At 46.9% G+C, this 19,694-nt stretch overlaps 1 protein-coding gene across 2 annotated transcripts; it reads left to right on the top strand.

The window, feature by feature from the left end:
• The first annotated feature begins 6,082 nt into the window (after window positions 1–6,082).
• LOC123447652 (thioredoxin-like protein AAED1, chloroplastic) lies at window positions 6,083–8,962 on the top strand. 2 transcript variants are annotated; one of them, XM_045124272.1, is made up of 9 exons: window positions 6,083–6,482; window positions 6,722–6,768; window positions 6,887–7,001; window positions 7,503–7,547; window positions 7,975–8,034; window positions 8,133–8,228; window positions 8,342–8,480; window positions 8,600–8,664; window positions 8,747–8,962. In XM_045124272.1, exons 1-7 carry the CDS (start codon window positions 6,183–6,185, stop codon window positions 8,459–8,461), a joined length of 783 nt encoding a protein of 260 aa, XP_044980207.1. In that variant the 5' UTR covers window positions 6,083–6,182; the 3' UTR covers window positions 8,462–8,480; window positions 8,600–8,664; window positions 8,747–8,962. The 2 variants fall into 2 exon arrangements, with proteins under 2 accessions (XP_044980207.1, XP_044980206.1); XM_045124271.1 differs by having other exon boundaries at window positions 6,117–6,482; window positions 8,567–8,664.
• Window positions 8,963–19,694: the final 10,732 nt, after the last annotated feature.

The following is a 19,694-nucleotide window of genomic DNA, read 5'->3' as shown; positions in this document are numbered from 1 at the left end:
CTACGGGTCCGTAGTTAGTAGCTAGATGGCTTCTTCTCTCTCTTGGATCTTCAATACAAAGTTCTCCATGATCTTCATGGAGATCTATCCGATCTAATCTTCTTTGGCGGTGTGTTTGTCGAGATCCGATGAATTGTGGATTTGTGATCAGATTATCTATGATATATATTTGAGTCTTTGCTGATTTCTTATATGCATGATTTGATATCCTTGTAAGTCTCTCCGAGTCTTGGGTTTTGTTTGGCCAACTAGATCTATGATTCTTGCAATGGGAGAAGTGCTTGGTTTTGGGTTCTACCATGTGGTGACCTTTCCCAGTGACAGTAGGGGCAGCAAGGCACACATTAAGTAGTTGTCATCAAGGGTAAAAAGATGGGGTTTTCATCATTGGTTTGAGATTATCCCTCTACATCATGTCATCTTGCTTAAGGCGTTACTCTGTTCTTATGGACTTAATACACTAGATGCATGCTGGATAGCGGTCGACGTGTGGAGTAATAGTAGTAGATGCAGAAAGTATCGGTCTACTTGTTTTGGACGTGATGCCTATAGATATAATCATTGCCATAGATATCGTCATGACTTTGCGCGGTTCTATCAATTGCTCGACAGTAATTTATTCACCCACCGTCTACTTGCTTTCATGACAGAAGCCACTAGTAAACACTACGGCCCCCAGGTCTATTCACATCCATCGGTTACACCTCCGCTTTTACTTTGCTTTGTTACTTTGTTGCTTTCAGTTCTCACTTGGCAAACAATCTATAAGGGATTGACAACCCCTTCATAGTGTTGGGAGCAAGCTTTTTGTGTTTGTGCAGGCTCTTGTGATACTCCTCCACCGGTTCGATACCTTAGTTCTCAAACTGAGGGAAATACTTGCCACTGCTACGCTACATCACCCTTTCCACTTCGAGGGAACACCAACGCAAGGCTCCAAGGCCACGGGGGAAATCCTTTGCATACTTGCCTAGGAAGTCCCTTAAGGCGTAGCCACAACAGAAGGATCAAGTCAAGTATTCTCCCGTCAACGTGCCTATTTCTGGCGCCATTGGAAGGTCTTTTGTTGCAGTAGCAATATATTATCATTTTAGAATACTTTTGGGTTGTTTATTTACCAATTTATAGTATTTTTGAGCACTAACCTATTGACCCAGTGCCTAGTGCCAGTTGTTGTTTTCTGCATGTTTTTCACTTTTCAGATTTTCCATGCCAAACGAAGCCTAATTGACCCGAAACTTTTTGGTAAAAAAAATTTGGACGAAAAGAAGACCAAGGAGTATCAGAAGAAGGTTGGAGGCCGCACGAGGGGCCCACAAGCCAACAAGGCTCGACCTGGGGGCGCGCCCTGATGGCTTGTGCCTCCATCGTGGCCCTCTCTACTTTGTTATGTGTCTTATAAATTCTCTTATTCCCAAGAAACACCAGGAGGAGTCCCAAAAACACCTTTTACGTTGCCTCAAGTCTCTATTCCGCTGGGAGGCCATGTGGAGCTCCGTTCTGGCACCGTGCCCGTGGGGTGATGATACGTCCAAAATGCATCACCTTTTTGTATCATAATTTGTCTATATTCATTGATATATTTCACATTATGATGATGTACTTATAGTGTTTTGGCTTATTTTACATAGTTTACAACTTTCCGGTGCCGAAACAGCAGACGCAGGATTCAACAGAGAAAATAGCACGAAGAGTTGCAATATCAGAACATCTCCAACTGCGCTAAAAATTTGAGGGAAGAAGTTTCCAAACAGATCCCGAAGACAGTCCAAAGAAGGGCCGGAGGGGTCCACAGGTCACCCAGGTGACCTGCTGGTGCGGCCCCCCCTAGGCCGCCTGGGTGGTGGGTCCCGCCACCGGTGCTCTCCTTTGGCCTGTATGTTCCTCTTGACCTAAAAGTTACGGGGACAGAAGAGTTCTCGCGATTCCGCCGCCGTTCCGCGGCGGAAACCTACAGAGAAGAAAAGACCTTTTCGGCGGGCGGATTCCACCGGGCAGAACTCCTCCCGAAAGGGGAGATCATCCTCATCGTCATCACCATCGTCACGGGCATCATCAAGATCATCATCGCAATCATCACCAACACCAGCACCATCTCCACCTTCATCCCATCTACTTCACCATTGCAATCAGAGTTGTACCTTGCACTATTCATCCCCTCTACTCTACCGGTGTTGATTACTCTTTTGTGGTGAATTCTATAGAGTTTTGTTGAAGAATTATTGTTGTGACCAGATTATTAATCATATTTTCATCACCTATAATCATGATCTCTTTTATGTCTTGTGAGTAATTCCATTAGTTCTCGAGGACATGGGAAAAGTCTAGATGGTAGTAGTCATATGATGTTGAAGTAATATGTGTTGATTGATATTTAAGTTATGGTGTTATTCTTCTAGTGGTGTTATGTGAATGTCGACTACATAAAACTTCGCCTTTTTAAGGACCTAGGGGAATGCATCATGTATAAAGAATGCTTATGGTGGGTTGCCGGAGTGACAGAAACCTGAACCCTAGTTAGCATACTTTTGCATGAGGGAGTATTGGATCCTAAAGCTTATTGCTATGGTTAGGCTTTGCCTTAATTTCTATCTTGTATTTGCGGATGCTTGCAAGAGGGATTAATCATAAGAGTGTACTTGTCTTAGCCTAGACGGTGCACTAGTTAAGATCCACCCACATAACACTTATCAATACAAAACATAGCACTAGACGGAATATGGCGACAACACTTGAATATCTCCCCCGCGTGTCCTCAGGAACGCCTAGTCTTTATAAGTTTAGTCCCCCGGCTTATCCTTTGTGTTTAAAAGGATTGGGCCACTTGCTGCACCTCGGCACCATTTACTATACTTGCATTTATTTCTTTGTTGCTTATACTAGAAAACCCATAAAAAGTTACCTTTCAGTACTTGTAGTTTTTCCTTTCTCAAGATCACTTGTCAATACCTTCTGCTCCTCGTTGGGTTCGACACTCTTACTTATCAAAAAGGCTACGATAGATCCCCTACACTTGTGGGTCATCAAGACCATTTTCTGGCGCCGTTGCCGGGGAGTGGAGCGCTATTGGTAAGGAAACCTTTAAACTGTACGTGTTGTTTTTGTTTTACTGTTCCCGCCTTTTGTCCCTATGGACCACTCTGCTCTTGGTTTGTTGCTTATGGTGGCACCTGTAGCTCGGCCTCCGACTCCACCGCTTGCCGGTGGCACCTGCAGCTACCGCGAGCTCTCCTTCCGCTCCGTCTTCTTCTCCGGAACCAGGTTCGGGTATCGGTGATGCCCTCGGTGGCGTCGCCATCTTCTCCGTGGGCACCGGTGAGCCCGTCCTGATCAGGGATCTGTGGGACCAGAACGAGGTAGAGATGCTCACCCTTTTATCCAATTAGCTTAGCCTTTGTCGTACGAGGAGATGTAGCATAGGGAATTTTGTATCTAGTTTGAGTTTCAGGTTTGCAACTGAGAGGTTCTTGTCAGAATAAGGGGCGTCCATTTGTTGCTTTCCATGACGCAATTTGTGGGCCTTGTTCGCAGCCCAACTTCGCCCAAGATATGGAAGAATTGGGCCCCTTCGAAGTGCAAGTTCTTCGCGTGGCTTATCATACAAGACCGTGTGTGGACAGCGGATCGACTACAACGGTGAGGATGGCCAAATTGCGATCTTTGCCCTCTATACAAGCAAACTCAAGAATCAACCGCCCACATACTATTCTAATGCAGATTCACGGACCATATCTCGAACGAGGTTGTTGCTTGGCTTGGCATGCAAGACCACTCACCGCTGACTTGGCGCAATGAAGGCTCGGTGCATGACTGATGGCTGAAAACGATCAATGCGGGAGGGCATATCAAGAGAGCAATAGCCTCCGTTTTGACGCTGGTCTCCTGGACTATCAAGGCTATGATTCTCAACGTAAGCAAGATGGAAACTTCTGTAGACTTGATGTGCGCATCAAGGAGTGTTTTAGTAGTTGGCATGCTTATTCCTAGATTGCAACTCAGCATATGTGTAACTTAGATATCCGCGGTGCATACATAAAACACGGGGGGAGGGGGGTGTGTTAGTCTTTAGAGGGACGAAGACCACCCAACCCATAACTCCACCAGCGTCGGAGCGTCGCCACCTCCCGAAGGACGTCGCAACAGGAGTGTTTTCATCCTCGCCATGAACATCGTCGTTCTCGCCTGTGTCCCAAGAGGAGGTCGTCCAGAACGTGAACATGGACGTGCTCGTCATGGACGAGAACCGACCATGCACTTGAGAAGCCCATCTCGCCCCGGCCCGCGTCATCAAGTTCGAGGTCGACCCCTGCGCCAGCACGACCTCCACCTCCATCCACACGTCGAGCTTGAGGATTACGCGCCCGAGGAGCTCCAGCCCGGCCGACCTTGGCTCTCTCAGCCGGTGCACGCCCGAAAGGCCATGGACACCGCTCCGCGGCCTCGCCTCCCTCGCGCCCCACAATGATCAACATGCACCAGCACCATTTCTCAATGGGAGCTCGCCCGCCTGCTAAGCGTTTGACAAAATACCTTAGGCAGACAAAACCCCAAATGAGGCACCGTTGGATAAAAAAAACATGCCCAGCCGTGTGTGTAGTTGCCTTTATCCACATGTTTACAAACGATGTAAGTGTTATTTCAGTTTGATAAATTTGGTATTTTTCAAAGGTATGCCATTGACGTACTCTTGAAAGTAAAAAAGAACCCTCTGGGTGGGATTTAGCCTTGAAACATTGTAGTCCCTTGGATCTGGAACGGACGTAGATGTGATGCATAGGCGCATGTTACTGTGTGACTCGCTAGAGGCAAGTCATCCGTGTCCAATAGCTACCACTTTACGATTTTGTGCGGAAAACTACCAATTTTTTTTTAATCTGTGGCAAAAAACTATCAAACTTCTTAACTGCCCGATTTAGCTTTTTTAACCGTGTTTTTCTGACAATGCTGGCCCACATGTCAGGTTGACCGTTAACTTTGACCGTTATTACAGATAGGACCCACACATCAGACCTCTTCTTCCACCTCTCTCCACCCTCACGTGCATTACATCAAACAGGTTATGTGTGTCTCGTCGCATAGCAAACGGAGAGCTCGAAGGCCACCGCGCCGCCGGGCTTGACTTGCCTGCAGCGTCGAGCCGCCGAAGGGCCGCAAGGCTCGCCTTGCCTGCAGCGTCGAGCAAGGCCAGGCGGGCAGGTCGAGCTCCCCGCGCGCGTGGTCCACATCGGCATGGCAGGGGTGGGGGGACGGAGCTCTCGCGCCGCCGGGAAGCGCGGAGGCGGGGCCGCGTCGTTGTCCGCGACGACGTCCACGTGCGTCTACTACGCCAGCACTGGGGTGCTCGTCGCGCTCTGCGTCGCCGGGGCCTACTTCCTCACGTCCACCTCGTCCGCGTCCATCGCCGGCTCGGACGACGGGGACAAGGCCGCCGCCGTCACGGCGTACCGTCACACCACGCGCTCGTCTTTCGCGTACGAGGTCACCAGGGACAAGGAGGCGCCGTCGCCGCCGCGCGAGCCCGAGGTCGAGGACGGGACGATGGGCAAGGAGGACTCTGGCTCGGAGGAGGCTGGTGGAGGCGCCGAGCAGGAGCGAGGCAGTGCCGTCACCGCGGCGGCCGTGGACGACCCGCATGCCAAGCCCGATCTGGACGAGCATGTCTCCGACGGCGTGGACTCCAAGAACGACGCGGCGACGCTGGACATGGGGTAGAGCAATGACCCTGCCCACGTCGCCGCCAGCGAGGCCACAACCGAGGAGGAGGAGGATGCCATCCTGCCGTCGCGTGATCTGGGGAGCAGCGCCGCCGCCTTGCCGTCGCGTGATCTGGCGAGCAGCAACTCCTGCTAAATTTTTTTTTCGGGCCCACGTGTCATAACGGTCAATGTAAGCAGGGCTTGACTACTATGCCACATCAGCACTTTCATGCAGGTCATCCTTGTTATAAACTGATTTAAATAAACCAAATCGTCAACTTTTCTGACATGGTAGTTTTTTATCACTGATTAGTCTGATTTTGATAGTTTTTGAAACAAAATCGTATTATGTTCTCGACGCGGTTGCGCGAAATGTGGTAGTTTTGGCAATTTACTCGTCGCGCCACCGCATTGGTCCGCTTGCTATTGCTCGGCACCCACGGCCTGCCTTGCTCTCGGACAGGGTTTCGCCGCGTACCCCCAGCCATGGCCGCGACTACGGCCGCCTCGCTACCACGCCTCTCCCTCCCGCCGCCGGCCGCTCTCCCTGCCGTCACCTCCTCTCGCTTCCGCCCCGACCTCGCCTCCGTCCCCAGCCGCCGCCGCGTCGGCCTCCGACTCCACCGCTCGCCGGTGGCACCTGCAGCTGCGGCGAGCTCTCCATCCGCTCCGTCTTCTTCTCCGGAACCAGGGTCGGGTATCGGTGATGCCCTCGGTGGCGTCGCCATCTTCTCCGCGGCCACCGGCGAGCCCGTCCTGATCAGAGATCTGTGGGACCAGAACGAGGTAGATATGCTCACCCTTTTCTCCAGTTAGCTTGGTCTTTGTATTACGAGGAGACGTATCATAGGAATTTTTGTATGCTGGTAGAAATTGTTGCTTTGCTTGAACAAATTGTACCCCTCCTGTAGATCGAAACACTAAATCTCATTTAAATATCAAATTATTTGGTCACTCCATGGGTCATACGCAGTACATAATTAAATTGGGGGAATGATTCACTGCCTCTGCTTGTGCTTGTGCAGGGAATGGCTGTCGTCGCGTTGCTAAGGCATTTCGGATGTCCATGCTGGTAAAGAGAGATAGCTCCTCCTTTAGATGTATTACTACCTGGATAGAGTTTGTGCATGTTGGTTTGGTTTATTTTCTCTGCTAATCATCAACTCTACTTGTGAACGCGTCCTCTGCAGTTGGGAGTTGGCCTTGACGTTGAAGGACGCGAAGGAAAGATTTGATTCTGCTGGCGTCAAACTAATTGCCGTTGGTGTTGGCACTCCTGATAAAGCCCGTATTCTTGCTGAGCGTGTATGTAATACACTTCAATTTATAGCTTACCTCTTACACTCTTAGCATACACTGAACTGTTGTGATAGACTATATCTTATTCTAGACTCAGATATTTGACCACTTGAGACTCAACTTGCCTGAGGGTATTCGCCCACCAATAATTGCAATAGATCATTGCCATAATTGCACAATCCTGCTGATGTTTTAATTTAACGTATTCTCCTCGTCTGGGACTTGCTAATGCTAGACAATGGGTGTATTAAAACCCCCATTTCTCATATATGTCTATTTAGTACTCCCTCCATTCCTAAATATAAGTCCTTTTAGAAAATCCATTACAGACTACATACGGATGTATATAGACATACTTTAGGGTGTAGGTTCACTAATTTTGCTCCGTATATAGTTCGAAGTGGAATCTCTAAAAGGACTTATATTTAAGAACGGAGGGAGTATTTACTAGTGATATTTGAATATTTTCAGCCCTAAGTAACCTTGACTAAAATATGTTTAATGCAGTTGCCCTTTCCATTGGATTACCTCTATGCAGACCCTGAGCGCAAGGTACTGATTTGCGTGCTCACACCTTAATGTACCTACTGGATGGTGCTATACTGTATGGGCACTTCATATACTGCTTGCACTCACATGCTTATTAAACTTGTTAACATCTCATTGCCATTGGCTGCATTGTACCAAGTACTAACAGGATCAATCCAATAAAAATGTGGCTATTTTGGAGAAAGAGTGTCAGTATAAGGTTTCCATTGGAAATGGCCGTTGCTCCTTGACAAGTGTATGCTGTAATGCATACCTTTTGCTCGTTTTTTATAACTTAGATGTAATCATGTTGATATGTAAATAAGATAGACACATGGATTTACAGTATTTGGTACATGCAGATCAATCATCTGTATATTGGAAATTGCATTATTAAAAAAAAACTTTATACTTATTCTGTCAAGTGCATGACTTCCATTTAACTTTTCAGGCTTATGATCTCTTGGGCCTGTATTTTGGTGTTGGTCGCACATTCTTCAACCCAGCCAGTGTAAGCATCATTTCGTAGCAGTGATTTTCATCCGTGTAGCTGTTTTATCATGAAAGGTGCATGGACATTGTCATGAATATGAACATATTTCTTTGAAGGTGAAAGTGTTTTCTCGGTTTGATTCCCTCAAGGAGGCAACAAAGAACTATACAATCGAAGCCACCCCAGATGACAGGCCAAGTGTGCTGCAACAGGTAGATCATTTACCCTTACTCAACTGCTTCGGCAACTTCTAACTCAACTTCATAAAAGATTTTACAGTCTTCTTAATCGACGGAACTGCATTTTTGTTTGCTATGTTTGTTAGGGTGGAATGTTCGTGTTCAAAGGGAAAGAACTGTTATATGCGAGGAAGGATGAGGGCACAGGGGATCATGCACCATTAGATGATGTCCTGAACATCTGCTGTAAAGTTCCAGTGGCCTGATGTCGAATCCTACCAACGGGTACGCCAGATCGCGATTTTTATTCCCATCATAACACAGAACAATTAAAAATTAATTGGTATTATATGGTTTTTTTGCCCGTGTAGGGTCTGTTTTTACTGCATAACCTTACTGTGCAGGTGCTTCTCGTACATACATTTCATAAGCTTGGCATCAGATAACTTTCAAGGCATTGGACCCCGATGTAAGGGCAGCATCCCCCCCTCCCACCTTATGTTTTTGTATTAAGATTTTTGACAAACTCTCTAACACCTTGTTAATTGTAGGAGCTTACCAGGGTTGGTCGTTTTTGGTAGATATATGTAACTGATTATGGACACTGCACAGTGAGCTAAAATACAGCGATACATTATAATCAGCCTGTGTATTGGACCTATCGGCTTTATTATTAATTTAAAGCCAGGTGCTTCTTGGGCCTTTCCTCTGAAAAAATATAGCAATACTGTATATATATTATATATATAACACTAATCTTCCTAGAATTGGAGAGCCCACATTGAATTGAGGTCTCCAATTGACATTGTGACATCCGATTTTGACCTGGTCAGCAATTTTTCAAAGCTCTTTCATTTAATTACTTTATTTATACCTCTACACACTATACTATTTAGTTTTAAAGAGTCACATTTAACTGAGGTCTCCAAGACTCCAACTAAAATTTGATCATTCGATTTTGACCGGGTCAATAATTTCTCAAACCTTTATCGTTCAGTTCTTTAGACAAATACATTATGCTTCCTAATGGGTTTGGTTTATAATTTTAATCGAATTAATAGTTTTTCAAATCAATCAATAGCAACCAGCCAATAAAAAACATATCAATCACGCTCATGCAGCCGTCGATGTAGAAATTCTCCCACATATATAAGGTTGGTTAATATATAATATAGAATCACACCACGAAATGCCCATCAAATTACCGAATTATAAATAAAAACAGAACACATTATGTCATCTCCCCCACACATCAAATCAAATATTCCAAAATATAAGGGGTATTAATTCTAAGTTGAAAGCAAAAATATCGACATCCACAATATTAAATAACAAATAGGATAATTCATTTAACGATGAATCTAATCACAACAATTTGATATTATGAGTTTTAATATATTTATCTACAAATATAATCAAATTTAAAATGTTTGATATTTTAAAAAAGTAATACACGTTGTATTTTGAAACAAAGTGATTAGTTTTTTTTAATCTAACGGTACAGCAAAGCGCGCCTGGTCCTTCTAGCTATAGTACTATTTCTCGTGGAATGTTGCGTATATCCAAAGTGTCCAATTGCTGCTGCATACCTGCACATTGTGCAATTGGGCTGTACTAACATCAAGGAGGGCAAATGGTGCACAGGACCTCAAATGGTCAAAACCCCAGTCTCTGATCCACATCCACCTACCCGGCGGAGACCAAGGAAGCTGCTACCTGGAGCAAGCTTTGCTCTTTGTTTAAGTCTTTTTCAAAATGCGTCAAACCTTGACGCATCAGAAGCATAGATAAAAAGAGCCAAGAATGACCATCGAGTCATTACAACGTCATGGCTTACTAAAGCTTGAAAAGGATCCACATGCGGATCACTCGTCACTGTCCAACCTCACTACTCTACGTGGCAAAAAGCTAGACTCACGAAGCAGACCCGCGACCCTCCAGTCCTGCCCCTCCTCGTCAATTTGCCTGAGCACCGTTTTCGCCGATGGGGGAGCCCCATTGAACACTATGTAGTTCTGGTGTCTCCAGATCGTTCATGCCATGCCATCAGAGTGATCACCGTCCAAATCTCCTTTCCGAACTCCTTTTGCGGATTGAGGGCGGTCCACCATTGCACCAAGTTGGCATCGGCCGAAGGCATCCAAGTGGGCTTTCCTCACGCACTGGTGATGCACGACCAAACTTACCGCGCGAGCGCACACCCCAACAGCAAGTGGTCAATGGTCTCCTGGGCTTGATCGCAGAAAGGACATGCAAAGGGGTGAGGCAAGTGGTGTAAGTCTTTACAGAGACCTTGCTGAAGCTACTCTGTATTCATAAGCATGCGCATTGATGTTACTTTAGGACTGTCATGATAGAATAAATTTTTATGTAGAAGAGAAATAAAACATAAAAAAAGCTTGCCTTCTCTTAATTAAAAATGATTTTTCAGCAACGGTATCTCCAATCATATATTTACGTACATCTAATTAGTGGAGATAAGACTAAAAGATAACTCATTTGTCCTATCAACCACCGTAAATGTGTTAGACAAACCGGAAAAAGAAACAACTGCCTCTAGGGTATACAACTCAAAGAGCCGAATTCTTCAGCTAAGGCGTAACCTATTCTTTTGTAGTTTGGTTTCTGATGATGACTCCTGTTCCCACTACTAGTATCTTTGCCATCAGTCTGTTCTTTGTCGTGCGCCAGCATACGACAAAGAACAGGACGACAGACGATAAAGAGCACGGGGCGGCCCACCGCACACCCCCTCTTCCCTATAACGGCCGCTCTCTTTGTCATCTGCCTTATACCTCTTTGCCGTAGGGGGACAGACGGCAAAGAGAAAAACCCCTTAACGTCCGTCGCCCTAAACCCGCACCCCTCTCTCCCCACACGCGTCTCTCTCCCCGTTCCTGCCTCACCCCACCGCGCCGCCGGAGCTCGCCGCCCCCCTCCTCCCTGCGCCACTCCTTCCCACGCCCCTCCCCCCCACGCCGTCGGAGCTCGCCCTTCCCTCCTCCCCGCGCCCCTCCTCCCCGTTCCTGCCTCGTCCCACCGCTCCCTCGGCCCACCGCGCCGCCGGTGCTCGCCGCGCCCCTCCTTCCCACGCCCCTCCTCCCCGCACCATCGGAGCTCCCCGCGCCCCTCCTTCCCGCGCCCCTCCTTCCCGCGCCCCTCCTCCCCACGCCCCTCCTCCTGGCGCCGCCAGAGCTCCCCGCATCCCTCCTCCCCGCGCCGCCGGAGGTCGCCCTCCCCTCCTCCCCGCGCCGCCGGAGGTCCCCCACCGCCCCGCGCCGTCGGTGGTCTCCGGTTCAAGCTAGCAGGTTAGTTTATTTTCTGTTAAATTAGATAGCTAGTTTATTTTCTGTTTTTTCTTTTAAATTAGATAGTTAGTTTTTCTGTTTTTTTCCTGTTAAATTAGATAGTCAGTTTATTAGGTAGAAAAAAGTAGATAGAAAAGAAAAAAATAGATAGAAAAGAAAAAAACTTAGAAAAAATAAGAGAAGAAAAAAACTAGAAGAAAAAAGAAGAAGAGGAAGAAGAAGAAGAAGAAGAAGAAGAAGAAGAAGAAGAAGAAGAAGAAGAAGAAGAAGAAAGAGGAGAGGAGGAGAACGAGAAAAGAAAGAAGAAGAAGAAGAAGAAGAGGAGGAGGAGGAGGAGGAGGAGGAGGAGAAAAAAGAAGAATAATAATAAGAAGAAGCTGATCAAGAAGAAGAATAATAATAATAAGAAGAAGAAGAAGAAAAAGAGGAGAGGGGAGAAGAAGAAAGAAGAGGAAAAAATGAACCCCGACACCCCGACACTGACCCTCGATCCCCGACGCCATTAACCATCGACCCCCGACCCCCGACGCCACTGACCCCCGACCCCGACCCCCGACCCCCGACGCCACTCACCCCGACCCCCGACCCCCGACGCCCGACGCCCGACGCCCGGCCCCCGACCCCCAACGCCCGACGCCACCAACCCCCGACCCTCGACCCACGACCCCCGACGCCACTGACACCCGACCCCCGACCCCCGACGCCCGACGCCATTGACCCCCGATCCCTGACGCCACTGACACCCGACTCCCGACGCCCGACGCCACTGACCTTCGACTCCCGACGCCACTGAACCTCGACCCCCGACCCCCGACGTCAGTGACCCTCGACCCCCGATCCCCGACCCCCGACGTCAGTGACCCTCGAGCCCCGATCCCCGACCCCCTACCCCCGACCCCCGACACCTCTTCGACCTCTTGTTAACCGAAAAGACCCCCGACCCCCGAAGCGACTGACCCTCGACTCCCGACGACACTGACCCCCGACCACCGGCGCCACTAACCCCCGACCCCCGACGCCACCGACCCTCAACGGCACCGACTCCTGATGCCACTAAGCCCCGACCCCCGACACCTCTTCTACCTCGTGTTGAACGAGAAGATGCTTTTCGGCCTTCCAGAGGCCGACGGGGTCATAGTTTTGTAAATTATGAGTTAGGTCACATATTTTTACGGTTACGTTAATTATAAAAATATCATATTTGTGTTGATCGGGTGAATTTGAATGTGCAGTTGTTCGACGACCTCCACGTGCGTTGGACGAGCTCCGCCCTTGCGTCTGTTGGTGAGCACAAATGACTTCTCCTCCTACCCCCTTAATTTGCTCTGTTTCGGTCTTCGTGTCGATGAAACTTGGTAGCTATAGATTTCTTCAATCATGAGTATGCGTGACCAGTATGTGTCTCCCGTTCGACAGAGCGACATATATAAATATGCATGTCTTTGCATATTTATAACCTCCATCCTTTTGAATTGTCCAACGTTATCCATGGACAACCCGAGTATGTGTAGATTGGGTTCGTTTTCCCGTATGCTGTGCTCCGGATCCGATGCGGAATTTCGTTAGTGCCTCCCTGTTATTCTCTGGGTACACATCCTCTCGTTTATTGTCGAGACGTGTATCAGGAGAACAACGGGGAGGTGCTGCCGAAATTCTGCTTCGGATCTGGAGCAGAGCATGGGAAAACGAACCCAATCTACACATACTCGGGTGGGATTAGGACATGTTTTTACCTATTAGCGTGTAGGTTGCATGGACGTAATAAAACTGACAAACTTGATTAGCGGATGAATATAGATGATGAATTATATATTTAATTCTTGTGTGCCCATAGGTAGCTAGGCAGGATGAGTGATCGTGCTTGGATGTACACTGGTCACCCTAGTCAGAAAGACATGACCCATGAATGGTTAACAAAAACCAGGGGGTTTGTGAGAGCCGCATTTGCAAATGGCCAGCAAAAAACATGGTGCCCCTGTCCCAACTGCGACAACTGGAAAAAGCAGACATAGTTTAAAATGGGTAAACACGTGCAAAAGTGGGGTATTACGCCTAATTATACGGTGTGGACTTTTCATGGTGAGTCTGACCAACGTGCCAGAGCTGAGGTGATTCGTCGTCGCACCGACGAGCATGGTACCGGGATCGAAGACATGGTGCAAGACTTTGATGATGCTCGAGATTCGGATGATGAGACGGAGGAATCTGCAAAAGGCCTTCTATGAAATGTTGGAGTCTTCAAAATGTCCTCTCCACGAGCAGACTAAGCTTTGTCAGTTGGATGCCATCGCGCAAGTAATGGCTCTGAAGGCTCAATTCAACCTAGGCAGAGAATGCTACGACGCGATGATGACGATATTTGGACGCTTTCTACCCAAAGGCCATGTACTGCCTGCAAACCTGTACCAGTCAGAGAAAATCCTCCGTGTACTTAAGATGCCCTATGAGAAGATACATGCCTGTGAGAATGGATGTGCCTTATTTAGGATTGAGTATGCGGCCTTGAACTATTGCCCCATTTGCAATTCTTCCACGTATATTGTGGTAGACAACGGTGTGGGTGAGAAGAATCAGACCAAAATCCCCATTAGTGTTCTTCGGCATCTGCCAATCGTACCAAGACTTCAACATCTTTTCATGGTCGAAGAGACGGCCAGACAGATGACATGGCACAAATTGGGCAAAAGAACCAAACTAGATGCGGATGGGAACTAGATGCTGGTACACACTTCAGATGGTTTTGCGTGGAAGCACTTCGATGCATTACATAAGGATAAATCGGAAGATCCAAGGCATCCTAGAGTTGCCATCAACATGGATGGGTTCAATGTGTATGGTATGACGACAACACAATACAATTGTTGGCCTGTATTTTTCATTCCACTCAATCTCCGACCCGTAGAGATTATGAAAAGAAAGAACATTTTCCTGGCGTTGATAATTCCAGGGCCCAACTATCCGGGGAAGAATATGAATGTGTACATGCAACCGCTTAAGGATGAGTTGCAAGAAGCCTGGGATAATGGGATCAAGACCTACGACGCCGCTACCAAAACAAATTTCAAAATGCATGTGTGGTACATGTACTCGACGCATGATTATCCGCGTTTGCGTTATTCGTTGGCTGGTGTGTGTGTGGAAGGTTCCCGTGCACCACATGCAAGGCAGCTCTTCAGTTCCGTTGGCTGCAGGTTGGTCGCAAGTTTTCTTGCTTCGACATGCATAGACAGTTCCTGGATCCTGACCATAAGTTCAGAAAAGACAAGAAGAATTTCATCAAAAGTAGAGTTGTCAAAAACACTTCACCAGCTGCGTTGACAGGCCAACAGACCCTTGATCAGTTAAACGCTCTCGAGCCTAATCCTTTGCATCCAGGGTACTTCAAAGGGTATAATACGGAACATGCTTGGACTCACAAGTCATGCTTATGGGATCTGCCTTACTTCAAAGACCTCCTTTGCCCACACAACATCGGCGTGATGCACACTGAAAAGAATATTGTGGAGACCATTTTTGGTACATTGTTCGGCATAGAGGGGAAGTCAAAAGATAATCCTAAGGCTAGAATCGACCTGGAGGCTCTATGTGATAGACCGTTACAAAACTTACGACAACGGAAAGGAAAGCAAAGCATAGCGAAGCCAAAGGCATGGTTCAATCTTGAAAGGCCAGCTATGAGGGAAATGCTATTGTGGGTGAAAATGCGGTTGATGTTCCCCGATGGGTATGTTGCGAATCTAAAGAGGGGAGCGAGTCTTGAGAAATTGAAAATATTTGGTCTCAAGAGTCATGATTGGCACATATGGATTGAGCGGGTAATGCCGGTGATGTTGCATGGCTTTATCCCTGAGGATGAATGGCTAGTACTGGCAGAGCTGAGCTATTTCTTCCGTTCTCTTTGTGCGAAAGAACTATCGCCTAGCGTGCTAGATGAAATGGAAGAGTTGGCGGCGGAGTTGATCTGCAAATTAGAAAAGATCTTTCCACCGGGCTTCTTTAATCCAATGTAGCATTTGATTTTGCATCTCCCGATCGAGGCAATATTAGGGGGGGGGGGTGTTCAAAATTGATGGTGCTACTCAACTGAGAGGATGCAAAAGACGCTTCGAGCTAAATGTAAAAATAAACGTAGAATTGAAGCATCGATGTCCGAGGCATTCATTACTGAGGAGGCGGCAAACTTCGTGACAGCACACTACGAAGCCAAAAATCATCATTTGCATAACCCGAAGCCTCGGTACAATGATGGCGATCCTAAAAAAGGTCGATCCAACCTCAGCCTATTCAAAGGGAAGCTCGCACCATCCGGTGCTTCGAAAGGGAAATCGTTGGATGTCGAAGAATGGCGGATCATTTCATTGTATATCTTCACCAACCTAACACAAGTGCGGCCGTACATCGAGTAAGCTCTCGGTAAATTATTGTTCCGCAAATTCTAATTCCTTTGAACTACTCTTATTCCCGGATATTTGATATAGTCGATACGTCGCCGAATTCTCGGATGGAGCGATCATCGAAAAGGATTCCGTCGAAGAGTATGAGTTTCTCGCAAAGCATGGAGCCGACTATCCCGGTTTCATCACTTGGTTCAAACAAAGGGTAATTAATTAACATTAATGGACCATTTATTTCTTGGTATAATTTACGGCTAATGCATCCATTCTTTCATATTAAACTTGTAGGCTGATGCAGAGTCTATGGACGCCGAGTTGAGACAAATCGCTAATGGTTTTGACTATAAGGTCCGTTCATTTGACAAATACAACATCAAGGGTATCACTTTCATACCTTTGGCAAAGAGCTATCTATGCCCGACCTAAAGACTACAAATTGTTCTGTCTCTGCTATCGGCGAAGGAGGCACCGAGTATTATGGAAGAGTTGAAGCAATTTATGAACTCCTATTCTATGGTGAAAACCCATCGACCGTGGTAGTCTTCAAATGTTATTGGTTTGAGCCGAGGGAGACTAGAAGGACTCATGAACATATAGGACTAGTCAAAATCAACCAAAACACCCACTTAGATGTTCCCGATGTCTATATTACGGCTCAACAGGCGACACGAGTTTTTTATCTACCGTGGGCCTGCCAAACTGATGCAAATCTGAAAGGTTGGGATGTCGTTTATGAAGTGCCGCCACATTTTAGACCACCTACCCTCGATGAAGAGGATTACGAACCTCACATTAACCCAGACACATATGAAGGAGAATTCTTTCAAGAAACACGTATGCCCAAGAAACATTTCAAGAATCGCTCTACTTCACCCCAGAACATTGAAGTAGACAGCGACAGTGAATCCGTCTTAACCCCTGAGCCCGAACGGGAAGAGCCGGAAGAAGAAGAGGTTATTGCTGCGGATGACCTGTCACTTCTTGACCGATTACATAATGGTGGACTTCCACATATTCTTCCTGATAGTGACGATGATGATGCATTTATTGATGATAGTGATGATCATGATGCATTTATCGACCCCGAAGCATATATAGACGAGCATGATTGTTATTAGTTCATGTCAGGTATTCAACTATTACTATATATAAATTTTGAGTTCATGTTAGGTATTCAATTTTTATTAGTCATGTTGGTATTTATGATGATGATACATTTAAATTATATACATTTTATTACTCATGTTGGTATTTATGTTGTACTAATTTCATTTACTCTTTGTCATGACAGGTGTTGAAAGATGGTGGGAAAGGGTCGAAAGCACTCCGGGGCTCCTTCTTCGTCGGCGGGTGGTGGGATGGGTACTTCCGTTCCTGCCTCGCCTCTTCGGAGAGCGTTGCTCTCTACTCTGCATGGAGTGGCCGCTTCTTCGACTCTCGCGGCCCCCGTGAGAGGAGGTCGACCTCCCGCGAAGCCGAGAGGTACTAAAGGTATTACTCATGTTGGTATTTATGTTGTACTCATGTTGGTATTTATGTTGTACCCATGTTGGTATTTATATACATTTTATTAATCATGTTGGTATTTATGTTGTACTAAAGGTACACGTGGCCGCGGGAGAGGTAGGGCGGTGGCTGCCACGCCTTCCTCGCCGCCACCCCAAGCTGATTCACCTGAGCACATGACTTCTATGGTGGATTCGTGTGAGGTGGAGGTTACACGGTCTCCGGTTCATGAGCCTCAGGTCGACGAGCCTCAGGTCAACGAGCCTTCAACCCACGAGAGTCGTCCCATAGGCTTCGTTCCAGACGACTCCGGAGCAAAGCAGGGATGAGGGTACGTCCCCAGAGACCCACTGGGATAGCTGGGCTAATCTGGGTCAGCCTGAGCCAAGTGGCCATGCTGATAGCGATGAGGAGCTGGGTGAGGGGGCCACCGTCTACCAGCGTGGTAGTTCGGGGCTCCCGCTTGTGCCGGCGACCCGCGAGCAGAGGTGGTCGATTAAGCCAAATGGGGACAAGTAAGTTAATTTACTCTTATTTAACCTTTTGCCTTCACGTTTTCTCAAATATCTAATGTTTTGGCTTTAATTTGTCATACTGCAAGGGTTGGATTGTTGCCAAGGGTGTCCGCAAGCCCAACAGCGTCCTTGGTGTGATTTGTCGTCAAAACTTCCCGAGGTTTGTTACGTTGCCCGGTTGGGAGCGAGAGGTAGGAATGACCTGGGAGCATGATACGTCTCCAACGTATCTATAATTTTTTATCGTTCCATGCTACTATATTATCAACTTTGGATGTTTTATATGCATGAATATGCTACTTTATATTATTTTTGGGACTAGCCTATTGACCCAGAGCCGAGTGCCAGTTCCTGTTTTTTCCTTGATTTTGACCTTTTTCAGATAGGAATATCAAACGGAGTCCAAACGGAATAAAACCTTCGCCGTGATTTTTTATGGAAAATATCAAAAATACCAGAAGAAAAAGACACCACAGGGGAGTCCCGAGGAAGCCATGAGCCTGGGAGGCACGCCCACCCCCCTGGGCGCGCCTGGGGGGCTCGTGACTCCCTCGTGGGTCCCCCTGACTTGTTCTCGATGCCATCTGGTCTTATAAATACAGAAACCTCCAGAAATAAACCTAGATCGGGAGTTCCGCCGCTGCAAGCCTCTGTAGCCACTAAAAACCAATCGGGAGCCCGTTCCGGCACCCTACTGGAGGGGGAATCCATCTCCGGTGGCCATCTTCATCATCCCGACGATCTCCATGACGAGGAGGGAGCAGTTCTCCCTCGGGGCTGAGGGTATGTACCAGTAGCTATGTGTTTGAAATCTCTCTCTCGTGTTCTTGAGATGTCATGATCTCGATGTACCGCGGGCTTTGCTACTATAGTTGGATCCTATGATGTTCTTCCCCCTCTCCCTTCTTGTAATGAATTGAGTTTTCCCTTTGGAGTTATCTTATCGGATTGAGTCTTTAAGAACACTTGATGTATGTATTGCACGTGTCTATCTATGGTGACAATGGGATATTCATGTCAGTACTTGATGTATGTTTTGGTGATCAACTTGCGGGTTTCGTGACCTTGGGAACCTATGCATATGGGTTGGCACACGTTTTGACTCTTCGGTAGAAACTTCGGGGCACTCTTTGAAGTTCTATGTGTTGGTTAAATAGATGATTCTAAGATTGTGTGATGCATATCGTATAATCATGCCCATGGATACTTCAGGTGACAATGGAGTATCTAGGTGACATTAGGGTCTTGGTCGATATGTATCTTAAGGTGTTATTCTAGTACGAACTCTAGGATAGATTGAACGGAAAGAACAGCTTCGTGTTATTTTAATACGGACTCTTGAATAGATCGATCGGAAAGAATAACTTTGTGGTGGTTTCGTACCCGACAATAATCTCTTCGTTTGTTCTCCGCTAACTCTTTGTTGCACATTGAGGGCTAGTTATATGATCCAATTATGTTATCATTGTTGAGAGAACTTCACTAGTGAAAGTATGAACCCTAGGCCTTGTTTCCACGCATTGCAATACCGTTCGTGCTCACTTTTATTATTAATTACCTTGCTGTTTTTATAATTTCAGATTACACAAACCTATATCTACTATCCATATTGCACTTGTATCACCATCTCTTCGCCGAACTAGTGCACTGATGACCCACAAGTATAGGGGATCAATCGTACTCCTTTCGATAAGTAAGAGTGTCGAACCCAACGAGGAGTAGAAGGCTCTGATAAACGGTTTTTGACAAGGTAATAACTGCAAGCACTAAAAGTAG

The sequence above is a fragment of the Hordeum vulgare genome, chromosome 4H (genome assembly GCF_904849725.1).
Source record: "Hordeum vulgare subsp. vulgare chromosome 4H, MorexV3_pseudomolecules_assembly, whole genome shotgun sequence".
NCBI classification, from domain to species: domain Eukaryota; kingdom Viridiplantae; phylum Streptophyta; class Magnoliopsida; order Poales; family Poaceae; genus Hordeum; species Hordeum vulgare.
This window is presented reverse-complemented; position numbering and strand designations above follow the sequence as displayed.